At 42.9% G+C, this 21,438-nt stretch overlaps 1 protein-coding gene across 2 annotated transcripts in view; it reads left to right on the top strand.

Annotated features, from left to right (window-relative positions):
• Positions 1-11: 11 nt before the first annotated feature.
• FAM114A1 (family with sequence similarity 114 member A1) overlaps positions 12-21,438 on the top strand; it is a 68,457-nt gene continuing 47,030 nt past the window's right edge. For both annotated transcript variants that reach the window (XM_035005131.1, XM_035005130.1), the window contains exons 1-3: positions 12-95; positions 9,295-9,650; positions 20,665-20,752. In XM_035005131.1, the coding sequence (XP_034861022.1) occupies positions 9,303-9,650; positions 20,665-20,752 (436 nt within the window). In that variant the 5' untranslated portion in view covers positions 12-95; positions 9,295-9,302. The remainder of the gene's footprint in view (positions 96-9,294; positions 9,651-20,664; positions 20,753-21,438) is intronic.

Raw genomic sequence — 21,438 nt, 5'->3', positions numbered from 1 at the left:
CCCGGCCCGCCCTCCGGCCGCGTCCCCGCCGGCCCTGCCGACGTGGCGGGGCGGAACCCGCCGGGCGCTCGCGCGCGCACTCGGCAGCCGGAGTGGTAAGAGCCCCGGGCACGTTCTCCCCATCCCCTTCTCGGGGCGGGCGGGGGGGTGCGGGCACCGCCGTGGCGGGGTGGTGGGGAGACCCTGCCGTCGCTCCTTGCCCTGGCCCCCGAATCCTGCCCGCCGCGTTAGTGGGAAGCTATCGGCAGGGACTTGGCACCGCGCGCGGGACCCGGGAGGACCGGACTTTGGGGTGAAGGTCCGGGGAGGCGCGGGCGGCGCGGCCGAGGGCCCTGCGTGGGTGCGGGCGTGTGAGTGTGTGTGTGTGAGTGTGTGTCGCTCCGGGTCCACGCTCATGCACACACCCACACGCCTGCACTCGGGGTCTGCTCCCTCGGCCGGCGTGAACCTCCGCGGAGCCTGCCTTGTGCTCTCCAAGTATCTGGTCCCGGCACCCAAGCAAGGCTGAGAAAGTTTCCTCAGGGTCCCAGGTCCGAGTCAGAGGCAGGCTGCAGGGCCCCCCGCCGCCGGGGTTGGGGGGGCATAGAGGGAGTGGGTCCCCATAAGGCAAAGGCCTCCATCCCGGGGTTTGCCAGCCGTTGGCCTCGGAAAACCGAGCTCTGGCCTTGGAAAACCGAGGAGCTCTGGCCTTGACCTCCCGCTCAACTTCATCATCTCTCTGCCTGCAACCTCGCTTGCTCTTCCGCCACAGCCAACACCCTAAGCCAGTACCACCTGGCTTCACAGCCCCCGGGCTGAGCCTACCCCCAGCTCCCCAGGCCCCGCTCACCCACTGTCTCCTTTTCTGCCCTGGAACCTGGTGAGTATTTCCAGCCATCTCCGATCAGGCGCCTGAACTTCACTGTCCTTTCCTGGAGTAGGAAGACATCTCGGTCTGGGCTAAGGGCTGTATATCTGTGCCCTATTCATCCCATCAGTTCCCATCCTGAACGTTAGGGGTACGAGCAGGTGGCTTCTAAAATCAGTGTCTCTTGAACCCCAACCCGAGGTAACCCAGGAGACAGCCTCTCTCCCCAGAGGCCTCTTTCTGCCCTCTTTTCCTCCTAGTGCCCCTTTCCAGCCTCACCCATATTCACCCCCTGCTCCCTCCTTCCTTTCCTCCATCAGAGCCTGAGCTCGGGAAGGACTCTGATAACTCCTTACACTGTAAGCTTTAAGCAAAGGAATGAAACCTCCAGGGTGGTATTTGAAACACGAGGGAGCCAGTGCAGAAGGAATTTGAGGGCGAGAGGGAGCCTTCTAGAATACCAAGGATTCAGCCCATATAAGTAGCCATTTATTTATAAGTCTGGCTTATGTCAAATATTCTCTCTCTTGAATCAATATCAAACAATATGTTCTGCAAACATCTGAGGGTCAGAACCCAAGCTAAGTGCTTGTTGGTCACAGTCCTGGAGAAGGAGGAAATGACACAGAGACAGATACTCCTTAGGAAGTCAGTGCAAAGTGTCACACACACACACAGCATGGAAGAAGAAGCAATTCTGGGAAAAGAGTGGGGGAAATTAAGGAGAATTTTAGGGTAAAAAGCGACACTAGACATAGGAGTTTGCCAGGCTGTTGAAGGCAGGGCAGCCCAGGCAGAGGAACCAGACAGGCAAAGGCACGGTGGGAGTGCTTACAAGCTGTGGGCACTAATGGAAAGTCTGGTGAGGCAAGAGCGTAAGGTGTCCAAAGAGTTGCAAAAGGTGGATAAAGAGATCGGAGCTGAACCATGAGGGGCCACAGATGTCATGCAAAGGTGTTTAAACCTAATGGTTTTTATTTATTTATGTTTAAGGTTTTATTTATTTATTTGTCAGAAAGAGAGAGAGCACAAGCAGGGGGAGCAGCAGACAGAGGGAGAAGCAGACTCCCAGCTGAGCAAAGAGCCCAATGCGGGACTCGATCTCAGGACCCCGGGATGGTAGCCTGAGCCGAAGGCAGATGCTTAACCAACTGAGCCACCCAGGTGTCCCAAACCTAATGGTTTTTAAACAGGGGAGCAAATAGGTCCCATCTGTGTTTCAGAAAAATACATAGGAGACTGGTGGAGGCTAGACCCGAGGAAACAGCCTGGGGCTTCGTAAGGGGGGAACTCTTAGGAGCTGATTAACCTCTCATCCAGAGTTTTTGTTCCTGGTCCTCATTGACCAGTCCTTTTTAAAATTGGGGGCAGTGATTTTACATAGGGTATCGTGTTAGCAAATTCATATTTTGCCAAATGAGACCATTTAAAAAAATCTATCCACTGCACTATTTCATAAAATGAAAGATTTTAATACCAAGAAAAGCATGAAGGCTAAACTTGCAAGATGAAGGCAGTCCTTTAATAAATGTAGATTGATGAAAAACTTGTGATCTTGTCCTCATTTTTCTCTAACATCATGGACTGGTCCCAGTCCTGCAGTCTTTGGGGTTTGGGAGCCAGGTATCCAGATCATTTTGTCCCGTCTTACTCTGCAGAGGAGGAAGTGAGGAAGCCCAACAGGACTGAGTTGTGCGCCCACAAAGAGATGGTGCGACCAGAGCATGCTCTTCCTACCTCAGAGTACCCCTCCCCCCCAGCCACCTGCTCTGCTCTTCTTCCATACTGCCTCCTGGCCAGGCCACACATTCATCCCGATTATCTGGACTTCATTCCTGAAGCCGGGCATTTGCACATACTCTTATCCCACCATGCCTGAGTATTCCCATCAAAGCCACTTTTAAGGTTCTTGGCACTAGGTCAGTCTCATTCCAGCACATTTTTCCCTTATTTGGTGTGCTGTTTTGTATCCTCACTTAACCATTGCATGTTAGCTTGAAATAGTTTCCTGGACCTTCATTGACCAGGGATAACGTGAAAACAGATTAGTCATTTTCCGAAGGGTAGTAGCCATGTCTTCCGTTTTCAGCTTATTTTTGGAGCCCATGATGTTGCTGCTCCTATACCTCGCATAGTCCTGGGAGCATTTTAGGTGATGAATGAATTTACTCATGAAAAACTAACTTATTCCCAGCCCACAAAGGCTCCTTTATATGCTACTCTTCCTCCTTGAAGTTTTCTAAAGAAGCCTCCTTGTTTCCGTGGGTTGAGTTTCGCTAGCTTCAAAGCCACAAGACATGGCTGCAGTGATGAGTGTTCCAGACCCTAAATCGGGAGAGATTTGTGTCTGACTGCTTCTGGGGCACCCAGGCCGAGATGGGGACTGTCCCAGGAAACAGCGTGTGTCTCAGCTGTAGTCCGGGTGGACTCCGACGGTCACTGTGCCCACACGGCCGTGTCTTTAGGACACAACAGCTTCTAATGGCCTCAGATACAAGGGCACAGTCTTCAAACTGATTACATCTCTCCTGTCATAACACCCAGAGGAGATGAAGGTCCACCAGAGCAAACGAAGAAGATTTGGGGGTTTGGTTGTGGTTTAGAGAAAATGGAGACCCGTAACAGGTCGAAGTAAATAGAGATTAAAGATACATGCAGTTAGCAGTTAAAGTAGGGCTGAATATTATGGTGACCATTTTTATTATCCAAACTGAGGTAAAAATACAGTCCCTGAAATGTATAAGTTGCCCGTAAATATTTTTAACAGTATGGGTTCAACACCTTAAAGCTGATCTGGGGTATTTCTAAAGGGATGGTTTCCTGTTGCTGGTTGAATGCAGAGCAGTTGCAGGGAAAAAAGGTTTTTGTCACAGCCAAATTTTCTACAATTGAGACAAATGGACCTAAGGCAATTGGGCCCTCAGCTTGTTCTTAGAAGCTTGATGGAGTCCATGCTCTCCGTCCTTTTAGGGCCTCTGGCGAGGACTGCTCTAGAGGCAGGACTCAGCTAACCCAGTCAGGCTTTGGGGTGCTCCCACAATCAAAGCATAACTAGAAAATCTCTATCTCAAAGAGCGCTAAGCTGCTGAACTCAATATGATCTTATGGCCTGGGAATCGAAGAGCAGATTGCCCCTGTACATGATTACTTACCAGTCCACATATCTTAAGCATTTCCCATTTCACCAGTGAGAAATGGTTTCTAATTTCCCTTGTGCATTAGCACAAACTAAACTAAACTAAACTAAAGAGGGTGGTAGTGAAACGCTCTCTAGAGGGGGACACCCGATTACAGATTTTGAATGCTAACTCAAGTCCTCTGGAGAGTGTGTTCCTGAATAGGGCATCTCAGGTGTTAACCATCTACCCCTAGGCTGTAAATTACACCTAAGTTCCATGTATGTCACACAATAGATGCTGAAGTATTTCAGAGCACATTATGAACAGCATGGCGACACATGTAGGACAAAGCATAATCAACAAAGTGTCCAAGATGCTTTTTATTTGCCCGTGAATGTTTATTATAGCCAGGTTTCTTCTCACATCCCTGCTTATAGAAAAGTGAAATCGTTTGGAGTGCCTTAGTCATTCATATTAATAATAAGGATTTTCAAATTACTTTACAAAGAAATGAAAATATCAGACAGTGCCTATGACCAGCTATTGATGAATACAAAGTGGGAACAAAAGTGATGCCGAAGCATCATTTATTCATGGACCCATTCTCCTTATACCCCTAGGACCCAGGCGAGGATAGGATAAAATAGAAAAATGTTTGGGTCATGGCATCCAAGCAATGTTCTAGACCATGGGTCGGCAAACGTTTTTGTCAAGGGCCAGATAGTAAATATTTTAAGCTTTGCGACTTTGTGGGCCATAACGTCTTTTTTTTTCTTTAAGATTTTATTTATTTGTCAGAGAGAGAGCAAGAGTGCAAGCATAAGCGGGGGGAGCGGCAGAGGGAGAGGGAGAAGCAGACTCCCTGCTGAGCAAGGAGCCTGATATGGGGCTCTACCCCAGAACCTGGGGTTGCTGACCTGAGCCAAAGGCAGACGCTTAGCCGACTGAGCCACCCAGGCGTCCTGGCCATAAGTTCTTTTCAGCTACTCAACAAAGCTGCTGCAGGACTAGAGAAGCTGTAGACAGTACAGCAACAAATGAATATGTCTGTATCCCAGTAAAATCTTACTTCCCGTAACAGGCGGAGGGCAAGGTCTGGCCAGCATGCTGCAGTTTGCCAATAGCCCAGTCCTGCCTCAGGGATTTTCAAGAAGATTTTAGAAGCTTCCAAAAGGACAGCAGCTTCTCAAGTACTCTTGCTCAAATTCTGCCTTCCTCCCATAAGCCACGGCAACTACCTTTCCTGTACAGTGGCCTTGTTTTCTTCTTTATCATTTCAACTAGGCATTGACCATCCTCCCACCTTCACTCTCCTCAACTTTATATGCCAGCTAAAGGGACGTATGCATTTTTTTGCCTTTCCCACCCGTAGACTTGTTTACAGGAGTGTTATTACTGAATTCGGATCACCTTGACGGATCACCTCCCACCTTCACTCTCCTCAACTTTATATACCAGCTAAAGGGACGTATGCATTTTTTTGCCTTTCCCACCCATAGACTTGTTTACAGGAGTGTTATTACTGAATTCAGGATTTTTTGTTTGAAAGGAAACATGCTAACTTAGTTCATTGGGAGGTGAAGGAAAAAGGGAAGACAATATGGATCATTTGGAACCATTTGCTCTAAGGTAGCTCTTGAGTAGTAAATGGGGTAAAGGCATTTTCTGCTTGCTTTCATTTCAAATTACATTTTTAAAAATTTTAACTCCAATATAGTTAACATACAGTGTTATATTAGTTTCAGGTGTACAATATAGTGATTCAGCAATTCCATACATCACCTGGTGATCATCACAAGTGCACTCCTTAATTCCCATCACCTGTTTCCCCCATCTTCCCACCCACCTCCCCTCTGGTGTCCATCAGTTTGTTCTCTGTAGTCAAGAGTCTGTTTCTTCGTTTGTCTCTCTCTCTTTTTTTTCCTTTGTTTTGTTTCCTAAATTCTACATGTGAGTGAAATCATATGGTATTGTCTTTATCTGACTGATTCATTTCGCTTAGCATTATACTCTAGCTCCATCCATGTCATTGCAAATGACAAGATTTCATTCTTTTTTCTGGCTGAATTTATATATATATATATATCTCACATCTTTTTCCATTCATCTACTGAGGGACACTTGGGCTGCTTCCATCGTTGGGCTATTGTAAATAATGCTGCTATAAACATAGAGGTACACCTACAATCCAGTAATCATACTACTGGGTATTTACCCAAGAAATACAAAAACACTAATCCAAATTACATTTTAATTTTAAGTCTCCAAAAATAGTAATATAACAACACACATATTCGTTGAGCTTCCCACTATATTCAAGAAACCATGTTAAGTGCTACATAAAATGTGAAAACAAGACAAGGAAGACCTTTGTCTTCATAGTATTTACAATGTGCTGGAATAGCAAAATGCTCAAGTAACCCTAACCAAGGTGAGATGGCCTCATCTCAGTAGTAAGTGGGAAGGCCCTGAGGATGTAGGAACAGGATGGGGAGGGATGGGGAAGTGAAAGGAAGAGCAACAGGGGAGGGCTGAACCCAATGTTGAAACCATCAATGTGAACCATAATGAGAACCTGAGCTAGCTGGGTGGCCATGAGGTGAGAGGTAAAAGACAAGACATGAATTCTGAATCAAGAGCCTCTAGGATTTGGGCACTGAGTGAATGTGAGAGAAGAGGCTGCAGATACATTTCTGATATGGTTCAATTTCAAAGTTAGATGTGGGTTCAAATCTCAAATCTGCCACTTACTGAAAGTGTGACTTTTGAGCCTTAGTTGTCTCATCTGTAAAATGGAGATCATAATATCTAACTCACAAGAGACAATGCATGTAAGGAGTCTGCACTTAATAGGCACTCAATAAATGATAACTATCGATGTTATATATTCTTGAGAGAGTGAAGGTTTAGTTAATGGCAGCCCTGAGGTTTTAAGCCTGGGTTATTGGGGAAATCTAGGCACCATTAAAGGAAACACAAAAGTCAAGAGGAAGAACGAGTATTAACAGTAAGACAACAGGTTTCCATTTGGATGGGAAGAGATGTCCAGCTGGCCATTGGAATTACTTATCCAGAAATAGAATTTTTTTTTAATGACAGCATTATTAACATGTAACCCTATAGATTATATGTATTATATCTACTCTTAATATATTGAGATATAATTCGCATACGACAGAATTCACTCTTTGAAAGTGTACAGTTCAGTGGTCTTCAGAATATTCACTTAGTTGTACAGCATGGCTGCTATCTAATTTTAGAACATTTTCATCACATACCAAAGAAATCCATACCCATTAGCAGTCCCTCCTCATTCTCCTTCCCTTCAGTTCCTGGAAACCACTAATTCACATTCCATCTCAATGGAATGAGGTAGATATTTGAAACTCACAACATTGAGAGTGGTGTGTGAAACCCTGAGAAAGGAATGTGATTCACCAAGGGAGACAATGTAGCACGAGCAAGGACAATAGCCAAACAACCTTAGGGACAGCTGTGTGAGGGACCAGAGTTACGTGTGCATGTGATTCTAAGCCTGTACTCCATGTAACCAGTATGTTAAGTGGCTTCTTACATACCGTGACTTTAGCAGCAACTTGGGGTTTGACCAATTGGTAAACACTGAGGTCAACAAAAATACCCACTGATTTGAGTGAGACTTGGCTTCTGGTGTAGTGAGAACACTGTGTTTTCATGTTAGCTTAAGAAAATTATCATCTTGAACTAGCCTTGTAGATCTGTGCTATCCAGTAAGGTAGCCACTAGCAATGTATGCCTATGTAAAATGTAAACATAAATCATTTAAAATTAAATAAAATTTAAAATGTAGTTGCTGGGGGCCTGGGTGGCTCAGTTGGTTAAGCATCTGACCCTTGATTTCAGCTCAGGTCTTTGTCTCAAGGTCATGAGTTCAAGCCCCGCATTGCGCTCCATGCTGGGTGTGTAATCTACTTAAAAAAAGGGTGGGGGGGGGTGGACCTGGTGGCTCAGTCAGTTAAGCATCCGACTCTTGATTTTGGCTCAGGTCATGATCTCAGGGTCAGGGTATCAAGTCCCACATTGGGCTCCACTCTCAGCAGGGAGTCTGTTTGAGATTCTCTCCCTCTCTCTCTGCCTTTACCCCACCCCTCTCAAATAAATAAATCTTTAAAAAAAAAAAATGTAGTTGCTCAGTTGCACTAGCCACACTTCATATGCTCAATAGGTACATGTGGCTGTTAACTACAACATCGGAGAGTGTGGACATAGAACATTTTCATCATTGCAAAAACTTCTCTTGAATGGTGCTGTCCTATATGATACAATAACTTGCAAGCTTCGTAGAGAGTTTTCATCTTTGTAGGTAATTTCGTAATGGTGACATGCCTCATTTGACTTAATACTGCACTTCTTTCCCTTCCAACTCCTCCTGTGTTTCCCTGTGTAAACTGTTGCCCAGCAGAGCCCAGGCCTTCACCAGCTGGTGTCCAGTAAAGCACACTTATGTGTACGTATGTCTCTTTCTCAATGTGACTCCCTGATGTTGTTGCAAAGCTAAATGTCAAGTAGTTTTCGATAAGCTCTCAGGTATTTTCTATGCTTATTCTCATTATTGCTACAATTATAATTAATAAAGTGATATTAAATAATTTCACAGATAGAGATAATACTCTTAGTTCCCATATACATATCCCCATATACCACGTAAGAGATCCATGAAAGTTTAGAGATAGGGTTGTATTAGTTTTCTATGCTGCTATAACAAATTACAACAAACTTAGTGGCTTATAACAACACAAATTTATTCTCTTACAGTTCTGGGGGTCAGACGTCCAAAACCAGTTTCACTGAGCTAAAGTCAAGGTATTGGTAGGTCTGTTCCTTCTGGCATCTCTGAGGGGAGAATGGTTTCCTTGACTTTTGCAGCTTCTAGTGGCCACCCATAATCCCTGGCTTGTGGCCCCTCTTTCATCTTCATCACCCCAAGCTCTGCTCCTGTCCTCTCATCACCTTCTCCTCTCTGTAGTCAAATCTCCTTCTGCCTTTCCCTAAGGACACTTATGATTTCATTTAGGACCCACCCAGATAACCCAGGATAATCTCCCCATCCCAAGATCCTTAATTCAACCATATGTGCAATCCGTTTTGCTATATAAGGGTAACGCTCACAGATTCCAAGGATTAGGATATGGATATATTTGGGGGCCATATTTCAGCCTACCCCAAGGTTACATAAAGTTTCTTATTGGTAGAAGAAAATCTTCCCCTGCCAGATTTGATTTTGGGGGTTTTGGATTAAGGTTTAACAATTCAGATTAAAGCAGAAAGTGTTTGTAATCATGTTGACAGATATTAAAATGTCTGACGATGCTGGTGACACCTCAGCCATTAGAGACAAAGCAGAAATTGCCAAGATGCCCGAGAGTGAGTTTTCACCCAAAGACACAGAAGCGCGCTGTGATTCAGCTATAATTTCAAATGAGCCAACAGCAGCTGACGCCAGAGGAGATGGGCATGAAAATGCCACCGTCCAGGGTGCAGAGACTACTGACACTGGGCATCTTGAGCAGCCCCAACACACCAGTGCCACGGAGCCCCCCCTCAATGGAGAAGTGACTGAGGATGCACTTGCTGAATGCATTGACTCCGTCAGCCTCGAGGCAGAACTTGGATCTGAAATACCCCTGAAAGAACAGACTAATCCGGTAGGTGTGGTTCATTCGACTCAGTTCAACCTAAGTTCTTACTGATACCTGTCATGGGCACAGATCGGGGTATTTTCGATGCTTATGGGGATCGGGGGGATTCGGAATATACTGTGACATCACCTCTGTCTTCAAAAGGGGGTTGTGTGGTGAGAAAAGGCATATATGAGAATAATTGGTCATTATAATATTTGCATTTTGATAATTGTGGCAATAAAAGTAACAGCCACCAAGACTGGCTACATCCTGTATGCCAGGCACCCCGCTAGCCCCTTTATAGGTTATGTAATTTGCTTCATCCAATGGTTCGTTGAGGTTCTAAGCTGGATATTATTAACCTTAATCTGTAGACGAGGCAATCCGGCTCAGAGATAGTAAGCAGCCTAGTGAGATATTAAGCTACTTGGTAATAAAGAGAAGATATTGAAATATTGAACATCATGAGTCCAAGTTATTAATGAGCCTGATTCTACCCTAAACAAGTCAGTGTTTTTTTTTAATATCACTTAACTTTTAACACATAGTTACAAATCCACTGTGGGGATGGATCTTAAACCTTCAGATCACTGTTTTATCATCACACACCACCTTCCAGAGGACCAGAGGCAGAGCATGCTCATGGCCTGTTCCCTTTGGTGCCTGCACCTGACTTTCTGGGGGATAAGATAGACCAGTGTCTCCCAATTGGTTCCTTGTACAACATCAGTATAATTGTGGAGCTGGGTTTTCTTGGCAACTTCATCTTCAACCACATGGGGGCTGATGGGGATGGAGAAGCATTCAGCATGAAAGAAGGAAGCAGGCCAATCCTGCCTTCCAGAGGAATGGTCCAAGATGGGGAATCAGGGTTTTCCCTCAGTCAGGCCCCAGCCCTGCTCCTCTGACGTGTCCCACCGGTTACCTCCATGAAGAGACTCTACTGCATGCGATCATTGAAGGGAGGAGACTACACAGGGAACCAGGGGGCCTGGCTTCCCCCCTCGGAACTAACATTACCACTCTCAATTTGGGCGAGACACCTAATTTCTCCGTGCCTCGGTTTTTCCCTCTATAAAATGAAGACTTTTGCACATGAATAGGACTAGGTATTCTTCTGACTAATGTCTTGTGATTCTTTTATTCAAAGTCAGGTTCCTTGTGCCTCAGTTTCCTCAAGGGGTTTGACTTGTAGAACCATCCCGAGAGGAGACGGACTTCCTCAGTGTTTCCCATGAACGGGGAGGTGTTTTAACAAAAGCAAACAGTTGTTTGGCAGGGATGTCGGGGAGAGGATCTGAGGACCAGCTGAGAGTTTGAATGAGATCTGGTAAACACACAGACACAATTTCGTCTGTGAGTTCCAAGGGTTCACAGACTCTTCAAAGCCATCCACGGACCCCCTAAGGGATTAAGCACTCCTAGACCGGAGGTTCTCAACTCTAGCTGAACATTTCCACCACTGGGAAAGCTTTAGAAAATGCTGTAGTAGTCGGTTCTCCAGAGAAACAGAGCCAATAGGATATCTATTTAAAAATCCTATAGCTAAAAATAAACAAAGAAAAAAGAAAATAAATAAATAAAAATCCTATAGCTATATCTACCCATATACCTGACTTTGGAAACTTTTTTCTGCACGCTTTCTATTGTGGGAAGCACTGGTTCTCAATTCTTATCGTAAGTGCTGCTATTAATAAATATCTTTGTACAGTAAGAAAACCACATCTTGGCCGCAACATTGTGACCTGAGATGACCTAAAGAAACGTCACAGGCTCTACTAATTCAAAATACATATGCTCCTGATGGATAGATTATACATTCCAATTCCAGACTTCTAATAATGAAAATGAGATAGCTAATTTTAAAGATAGCACAATAAAAAGTCAGTGTGTGCCTACATATCTGCCTTCTTCATTTTTTGAGCAAACTGAATGAGTCCTGCTTTTGAAAGCTCTTTATAAACCTTGATGCTACAGGGTTAAAGCCCAATTAAGCAGACAGATACTGCCCTCCTCTTCCTGCATGACCCCGATAGTTTTCAAGGACTTGGAAAAGAGTATTTCTTCATCATGAAGCATCCCAAAAGTATCTGGATGGAAGTGCAAATATTGGCCACAGGGTTGGGACTGTGGCTCTGGGTGTATGTGTGTGGCATTGCACCAGGAGCTCAGATGAAACCAAGATGTGGGAGGAATGCCCGTCAGTACGTTTGTTCTAAGAAGGCAGAAAGCCGATATGGCTGGTGGAAGGGCCTTGCGGGAAGAGGATACCTCTTCCACCCAGGTCATATTTAAACACTTCTAAGTAGGTACAAATTTAGTCTCTTTTTAGGGATTACCCAGAGAAGGGGGTTCTGCTATCTCTCTTGGTAACTTATCCTTTTAAGTCTATACAAGAAGTCAATGTTGTGCCTTGTCTTCAAGCATTGTTCATTTGCTCTATTTTTTATTGTCTTGTTGGATACTTATGAAAAATCCTTTTGCAACAATGAAAACAACTATTTTTCTCTTGATCTAGAAGAGAATTAATTCTAAAGAAAACCTTGAATCGAAAGTTCATTTATAAGTTGACTGTATGGATCTTGAACACAGGTCCCCTGAGGAATGGCAGGTCCAATAGGAAAACAGACAAGCTCAAAAGCCTACTTGATCCCAGGTATATCTGAGCCTAAAAGAATCTCATTATCCCTTTAAACAAGCTTCTGTGGGAAAATGTCTGCATGTGATCAATGAAGGGAGGAGACTACACAGGGAACCAGGGGGCCTGGCTTCCCCCCTCGGACCTAAAATGAAGACTTGTGTACATGAATAGCACTAGGTATTCTTCTGACTAATGTCTTGTGATTCTTTTATTCAAAGTCATGTTCCTTGTGCCTCAGTTTCCTCAAGGGGTTTGACTTGTAGAACCGTTCCAAGAAGAGACGGACTTCCTCAGAGAGGAGGGTGTTTCCCGTGAACGGAGATGTTTAAACAAAAGCAAACAGTGGTTTTGCAGGGATATAAAACAAAACAAAACAAAACAAAAAAAACAAAAACAGCAACAACAAAAACAAAAACAAAAAGCTGGCAGAATAGCCTTTGAGAAAGCTTAAACCAGTATCTTCTAGGACACACTAGATTTTGTGATAATGTGCTTAGATGTGTGCATATTTTTTTCTTTAAGTGACTTGTATCTGCATAGTCTCTTTGGGTCTGGGTCCCCTCAAAACCCACCTTATTAGCTTTGCTTTTGCCTGAGTCAGCGCAGTGGCTGTAACCTGGCAGGTAGGGCTGTGACTAGGAGGGCCCCAGAGAAGAGGAGGAGGCCAGTGGTTCTGCCAACTGCCTGGCTGGCACCTCTGCTTTGAAGGATCACACCACTCACAGTTTATGTACTCAAAGAAGCGATCTCTGTCCTTGGTGTTCCTTCTTTTTCTCGTCCATAATGATGTACAGACTAGAAGCCACTGAGTTGAGACTTCCTGCAGGATCTACTCTACAACATCCATGAGAGATGGCCCCCAAACTCATTTGAACATTGGAGGTTAGACTCTCGAAGGCCTCTACCAGCCCCATGACACCACGTGTTGTGCCCAGGAATCTGAGTGGCACAACTATCTTCAGGATGCCTACGGTCTAGTTGGAGAAGGGAGTGTTGTATAAAAGTAATGATAGCATATCCTATAGTACTAGATAGGACAGACACAGGGGAAGCCTTAGATGGGGCACTTAAATTAATCTTCAGGAATCAGGGACAACTTCAGCCTCAATTTAGAGATGTTTGTCTGGAGTGCTAGTCAGGAGTGACACTTATTTCCAGGGATTTTTTCTGGGAACTTATAAACTGGCCTATCAGCCCCTACAAGATCTGATGTAAATCAAATTTCCCTAAGTTCTTAACACCAAGAAATGTTACCCAGAGTGGAAAAAAAGTCATCTCTACTGTTTAACACCAGTACATAAGGTCAATTATGAAAGTAAAGAATTCCAATGTTATCACTAAAGGTACTCACAGAGGAAAACATAGACTACCACCGGTTAGTTCTCTCCTTAGAAAAGGAAAAACAGAATGTATAAGGCCATAAAATTGCTGTCAGGGGAGACAAAGGAGAGCGAACATAGACCAAGACACACAGATGGCAGATTTTTGCCTCTTCAATGAATAAGTTAAGTTTGCTTCTGTTCTTTTTGAGTATTTCCCCCTTTAAGCCTACTCTCCGTGATGGCACTCAATATTTGGCTTTGGTGGATGCTGGGGCAGTTTGGCCATATAAGGCAATACTTCCTAAATCTGGTGGTATAGTGGAATAACCTAGGGAGATTGTTAAAAATTCAGATTCCTAGGCTCTACACTGAGATTCTTATTCAAAAGACCACAGTGGGAGCTAAGACTCTGTGTTTTTAATAAGTTCCCCTTAGGTGAGACTCTTGCGGTCAGTCTATGGACCAGTGTTTGGAAACTACTAAGACTAGGACACAGAAAGAACTAGCTGGGGCATCGGGTGAGATTGAGAAGATGGTGAGTTCAGTATTGAACATGCCATGGGATATCCAAGGGAAGATATTTTGTGGGTAGTTGGTTATAATAGCCTGGAGCCCAGAAGAGAGATTTGGAAACCATTAATACTTGAATGTTATTTAAGAAATGGGAGTGGGTGAGATTGCCCCCAGTGTTATATGTAAATAAAGAAGCACAGAGGCCAAGGCCTTGGCCCTGGAAGGTTCCTGTCCCTAAGCCAATTTGGCTCTTAGGTTCTTTTTGATAGGTTGTGGTAGCCAGAAGTTGAGATGGTGAGGGTTACCTCTTTTCTTCATGATCTTATCACATTCTATAAGGGAAATCAAATCACAAATTACATTGTAGCACACTGACATTTTAGATTTTTTTTTATTTTTTGTTTATTTATTTGAGAGAGAGAGAATGAGAGACAGAGAGCATGAGAGGGAGGAGGGTCAGAGGGAGAAGCAGACTCCCTGCCGAGCAGGGAGCCCGATGCGGGACTCGATCCTGGGACTCCAGAATCATGACCTGAGCCGAAGGCAGTCGCTTAACCAACTGAGCCACCCAGGCGCCCAACACTGACATTTTAAAATTGAACATTAATTAACCAGAAAATTAAAAACAGTTCACGACAACTGTTTCTAATGTAGGCTGGAGAATATCCCATTGTTCTGTCCTTTTAGGTGCTTCCATCGCCACACTGAATGAGTTTCACTCAAGACAAATATCTAGAATTCTAGAGGCAGGGTTTTCTTCCTTTAGAGCTGGCATCAAAAAACTAGAATTGCCCAGAGTTCAGAGCTGGATAGAACCCCATTTAGCACAGGGCAAAAACCTTTCTTATGCCCTATTCATAAAAAGATAGAAAGAGGCTCTAAAATAAATTTAGCCATCTGTAACACTTAAATACCTTTAATTTCACCATGTAGACAGAATGCTAGTTTATAGTTCACCGTGTCTACCAGTTAAACCCACTTCTGCAATTCAGTATGCTAATTAGCAAAGCATCAGGTGTTAAAAAAGTGACAGATAATAGAAATGCTCATGATATATGCCTCTGGAGGATGGCTTTCCTGATTAGGATGCCAACTGACTACCCTGAACTATGCATATTTTATTGGAATGCTGGAAGCACTTGGATTGCAGCTTCATTAAGCACTCCCCATAATATCATAACACACATTTAAAACTTTCTAAAGTAAACTGAAATCATCAAAATAAAAGATGGTCCAAGAAAGTAAGAATCCAAAGATACGGCATGGAAGCCATGAGAAAAGAGTAGTTTAAGAATGGAGATGTGGTTAAGCTGCAGATGCTAGTGAAAGGTCACGAAATAAAATGACTAAAGGAAGCCACTGCGACATTGATGAGAATGGTTTCATGCAGTCCTGGTGGCCATGGGAGAGTCCTGTGGCAGGTGGAGGAATGAAGGGGGGGCAGTTACGGACAGTAGGCGCGTCTGGAAAGAGGTGAAGAAACAGGATGTAGAGCAGACACCAGATAGGTTTGAAAGAAACGTTTTGTCATTGTGATTTTCATTTGTTGGTTTTAAGGTGGAGGAATCATATACATGATTGAATGTGGGAAGTAGCAGGTGGAGAAATGTTGAAAAGCCAGGAGAGGAGGGAAGACCAACCCACCCAGACCCGGTGGAGTTCACGTGGAGGTGATAATTATAACTAAGAGGAAAACATCACTTCCATAATGCTAGAAGGGAAGGAAGTAATTGTGAGTGGAGGTGCACTTAAGTTAGATTTGTGTTTACATGGGTTTTTGGTGTAGGCCAGTGTGTGTTTGTGCATAAAAAGGACTACTCATGAGGCGCATGGGTGGCTCAGTTGGTTAAGTGTCTGACTCTTGATTTCGGCTCGGGTTGTGATCTCAGGGCCCTGGAATCGAGCCCTACGTCAGGCTCTGCACTCAGTGGGGAGTCTGCTGGAGATTTTCTTCCTCTCTCCCTTTCCCTCTGCCCCTCCCCATCTCTCTCTCTCTCTCAAATAAATAAATCTTTTTAAAAATTTTAAAAAATAAAAAGGACTACTCGGACTTTTAATTTGGTTTAAACAATTAGTGTTCAATGTATTAAGATTATAAATTCAAAAATGCAATTCTTCCTAGGCTTTATATTCATCTCACAAATCTTACTCTATTTGGAAGTCTAGCAAAATTGAACAGGCACTTTCAAGGGACTTTTGATGAATGCTTGGTCCTTTTTACCAACTTAAGTATGTTCAAATGCTTTAAAACTGTGTCTGTATGAATGTAATGTATTCTGTTTTCTTTTTTAAGCACCTCATTTATCTACTCAAACAAAACCTGGCTGAGTGCATAGGAAGTATTATAAACCTATTAAATGAAATTATAGAGTGGACCTAAAGATTTGTTAGATGTTATAATACCATGCATAAACTTAGGAAGATTTCAACTTAAAATCAGAAGTCTAATCATTCGGGGCGCCTCTGTCGGTTAATCAGTCAGTTAAGCCTCTGCCTTTGGTTCAGATCATGATGCTGGGGTCCTGGGATCCTGGGCTTGAGCCCCACATCAGGCTCCCTGCTCTGTGGGGGAGCCTGGCTTCTCCCTCTCCCTCTCCCTCTGTCTGCCACTCCCTCTGCTTGTGCTCTCTCTCACTCTGTCAAATAAAAAAATCTTTTTTTAAAAAGTCTAATCATGGGCGCCTGGGTGGCTCAGTTGGTTAAGCGACTGCCTTCGGCTCAGGTCGTGATCCTGGAGTCCCGGAATCGAGTCCCGCATCGGGCTCCCTGCTCGGCGGGGAGTCTGCTTCTCCCTCTGACCCTCCTCCCTCTCATGCTCTCTGTCTCTCATTGTCTCTCTCGCAAATAAATAAAATCTTAAGAAAAAAAAAAAGTCTAATCATTCAGTTATTCACTTTAAATTGTTTTCTTTTAAGTTTCACTTTAATTTCTTAAACAATAGTGCAGAAAAGACCAAATATGCATAAAAATATTAATAGCCTGATGTTGATGCTTTAAACCTTTCTATATTTAATTTTAAATATTTCCAGAGTGGAATGATACATACTCACCAAGGAAGAAAATTACTTGGAAATAACCGAGACCATTTTCAAGCAAATATTTTGACAGAACTGCAGGCATCCAGAGTGATTTCCATCTCCCTGAATGTCACACTGAGCCCCTTTTTAGAGCAGCTATGTCATGAGTAACAAAACTTAAAATGGGTTTGGTCTCACAGATGTGCGCTGTGGACAGTACCTGATTCTTGATCTCCTCAAGAACATAGGACAACCAGGTTGATCTTGGATCTTTTATGACAGGTACTTTCGTTTCCATCTAAATGTTAAAGACCTTCAAATTTAATGGAATTCTAACATTTGTACATTTTTTCTATCTAATGACACATGTAAATTTGATAGCCTAAAATAATGTATTTTCCATTTAATGATAAAGACCTTTAAATGGGACACCAGATATGTACATATCTTTTCTATTTAAAGAGCTTTGAACTTGATGGAATCCTGCATTCTTCATATTCTTAGGACCACACAACAGTTGCAGATGTTTAAATGATCTTCAGTTGAGTTTTGGATATCCCTCTTGATCAAGCCAAGTCTGATTTGCTTTTGTGAAATGAGGTCATTCTTCTGAGAGCTTATGAGGAGGGACAGGAAGTTAAGAGTTCCCATCTGGTGGCCTCTGTTTTCTCGGCAAATTCTTATGTGAAGCTGTCTGTTAAAGGAGATGGGGGTCACATGGGATGAGGATAAGAAAAAAAGTTTTAAAATAACCATATTTGGTAATGAAAGATCTGAGTAGATCCATGCTGCCTACTTTATAGACTCATAAGTGTGTAACATGAAAGCCTTTTAAAGCGGAGACAATACTCAAGATGAGAATTCATGTTGAATAGTTTATATGGTTTTTATATTAAATGTGCACATTTAGTCATTTGAGTATTTGCCATTGATAACGAATATTCTTTGTAGCTGATCACAAGGTCACAGCTCAATGTCAAAGGAGCTTTATTAATAAAGCAATTGAAGCAGTAATTTATACTGCAAAAAGTTCTAGACTCATTTAACATTTATTTTCATTTGCTAGTCAATTACCGGCTGTCAGAGTATATTAACTATTATGAATTTGAGTCAAAAGCTGTCACCCCTAAGTGTATTAACTCTCCCTAATCACATAGGTAGTGATTTGTCCTGTGAAAGAATGATATTAATCACCCAACTTACATCTGTCTTCATGATGGTATAAAATTGCCACTGGCTTCCATTGCAGAAGTGAAGTAAATCAATGTAGACACCAAAAATGAAAGCAGACAGTCATGAATCATGAGTATTTCCATTCATGTTAACAAGCTCCTCATTGTTTCCAGACAGAAATAAATGTCAGCCAACTTTCAGAGCTTTTTGCTTCTTAGTGTTAAAAATATAGTTGTTTATTATTATTATTATTACTAGTTAACATTGGTAGAGTATTTATTATGTGCCAGGCACTATGCTCAAAGCTTTATATGAATTATTTCTTTTAATATTCACAATAACCCTGTGAGATTATTGGTTCTTATATTTACGGTTCTTATGCTACCATATCTCATTTTGTAAGGGTAAACAATGTCTTGAAAGACTTGAATAACTTGTCCAAAATGGCAGAGCCTGGAGTCCAACCCAAGCAATTTAATTCCATAACCTTTTCTCTTGGCCAGTATTCTACACTGATGGATGCTGTTACATATTTACTAGGTGAATCAGTTAAGAATGCATTTGGGTACAAAGAACTAAAATCCAACATAGAGTAGTTGACCAAATAGCAACTTATTTTTTTTCCTCACTTAACAGAAAGAATGAAGACAGTCAACTACTCACACTGGTTTAGTAGCTCAACAGTACCAGGACCAGTGACTCTGTGATTCCCTGGCCTTTCCATCATGGCTGCAAAAATGGCTGCTTCAGTCTCAAGCATCGGATTCACATTTAGGGCAGAAAAAAAGGATGGTGGGAAGAGTTGGCGCCAGCCATAAGTGTGTTGTTTATCATGAAAGCAAAAGCCTTCCCATTTGTATCTCATTGGCCCAAACTATTTGACATGACCACCCTCATCTGCGAAGGTAGAAGGCAGCAGGGAGAAGGGAAGGGTGCTGACTGATGGACCAGCCTTGGGTCAAAAGTTACAGAAGCCACAAATTCTGTAGGAATATTTCACTGAACTTTCTTTCTTTCTTTCTTTCTTTTTTTTTTTTTTTGGAGGAAAGAGCTGTGATTCTTCAGCACCTAATGTATTACTCCTAATGTATTCTTGCCTCATTTTCTAGAATGTATTCCTAGATAATAAGGGAAAGCTGTAGTTCCACTGAGTCAGGGCTGCTTGGTTGCAAGAAACTATTACATTACTTAAGAAAATAGGTGAATTTCAGTTATTTATTCAACAAATAAATGTATTAAGCACTTATTATATGCCATGTACTCTTCTAGGCTCTGGGGATACATCAGTGAACAAAACATTTAAAAAAGAAACAGACAGACTCATTGACTATGCTGGAATCTCATGGACCCCAAGGATGTAATAGGGCCTTGAGGAGGGACAGGAACCAGGGGCTGAGAAGCTGTCAGGAATTCAACAACTTCTCTGAGTATATCTCCTTCATTCTGCTCACTCTGATTTCTCTTAATCCTTAGTTGGCATGATGGATAGAATATGGTCACCCTACATTGCCTGAGTTTTCATCTTCTATTCAAGCAACAACTCAAGCTGAACCAGAGTCTCTCAATCTCAATCCAAATACTTAGGCAGAAGAATTTGAACCCACAGAGCCCAGGGACGGTGAAAGACACATTGAAAGGATCTACCTCGGGGCACCTGGGTGGCTCAGTCGGTTGAGCATCCGACTTGATTTCGGCTCAGGTTGTGATCTCAGGGTTGTGAGATCGAGCCCAGTCTCAGGCTCCACACTCAATGTCGAGTCTGTTTAAGACTCTCTATCCCTCTGCTCCTCCCCGCCTTCTCTCTCTCTCTCAAAATAAGTAAGTCTTTAAAAAAAAAAAAAAAGAAAGATGTCTACCTCAAAAGACTACCTGTTGCTGCTACCCATCCCCAGGCTTATTGGTGCTTTTCTAGACACTCCACCTGTCATCCATCAGAGCTCCCTTGTATCACCCCAGAGATTTGAAAGTTACCTCTGCCTGGAAGAGAACATTTGTTTAGCTATGTTAAAGTTGCCAGAGTTTTGAACTTTTTCAAATCACTTTGTGCCCTAATGTATTAAATGTTTCCTCCCTACAGCCCTTGTCCCTGTCTTCCAGACAAGGGGACATTTGAGTCTTTGTTAACATCAAACTCCCTTCCTCTCACTTCAGGCCGAGCCCGCAGAAGCCAACAGCACTACGAATCAGTTTTGTTCCAAAGTACACATTGAAATGTGGGTTGGTGTATTCTTTTATGACCCTTATGAACTTTAAGCCAGGGAGATATGATTCCTGGTGATTTTTTTAAAACCTTTTTGTTTCAAACCAATGGGTGTTTTTTCATTCCTGCATATACTGAATTGCTAACCTTCTGCTAATCTGTTTTTCTACAGGTTGTGGATTTGCCTTCCGGTGGAGGGGGATGGGCAGGCTGGGGCTCCTGGGGCAAATCTCTGCTCTCATCAGCATCTGCTACAGTAGGTAAGAATTATATGTTGCATTTGAATGGATAAAGTTCAGAAGGCTAATAATAGCATTTGACATTTTGATCATACGATGTACTGATAGAGGCTGCCATTAGCCGGCGAGATAATAAGAGCAAATCATTTTTAGTGCCTGCTGTTCTAAGGGCTTCATGTATATTGATACATTTATTCCTCAAAATAACCCTAGAAACAGGTATTTTTGCTTTCTGCACTTTGGAGATAAAGAAGGTGAATCATAGAGAGGCTAAGACCTTGTCCAAAGTCAGAAGTAGTTGGGTTGAGATTTGAACCAACTAGTATAGGTTTAACCACTATATTACATTGATCTTAAAATATAAGATTTGAGGTCTTACATTCTTAAAGTGTTGTACTTGTCCTCCCACCTGAATGTTTTAAAATATACAACTAACCTACTCCCTGAAAGGATTTGAGGTATTTCATTAAAATATGCAGGGACAGGGGCGCCTGGGTGGCTCAGATGGTTAAGCGTCTGCCTTCGGCTCAGGTCATGATCCCAGGGTCCTGGGATCGAGTCCCACATCGGGCTCCCTGCTCCTTGGGAGCCTGCTTCTCTCTCTCTCTCTCTCTCTCTCTCTCTGTCTCTCATGAATAAATAAATAAAATCTTTATAAATAATAAATAAATAAATAAATAAATAAATAAATAAATAAATAAATAAAT

Source organism: Mirounga leonina, unplaced genomic scaffold (assembly GCF_011800145.1).
Source record: "Mirounga leonina isolate KUSES-001 unplaced genomic scaffold, KU_Mleo_1.0 Mir_129, whole genome shotgun sequence".
In the NCBI taxonomy this organism is placed as follows: domain Eukaryota; kingdom Metazoa; phylum Chordata; class Mammalia; order Carnivora; family Phocidae; genus Mirounga; species Mirounga leonina.
Note: the sequence above shows the minus strand (reverse complement) of the source record. Positions and strands in the feature narration are given on the sequence as shown.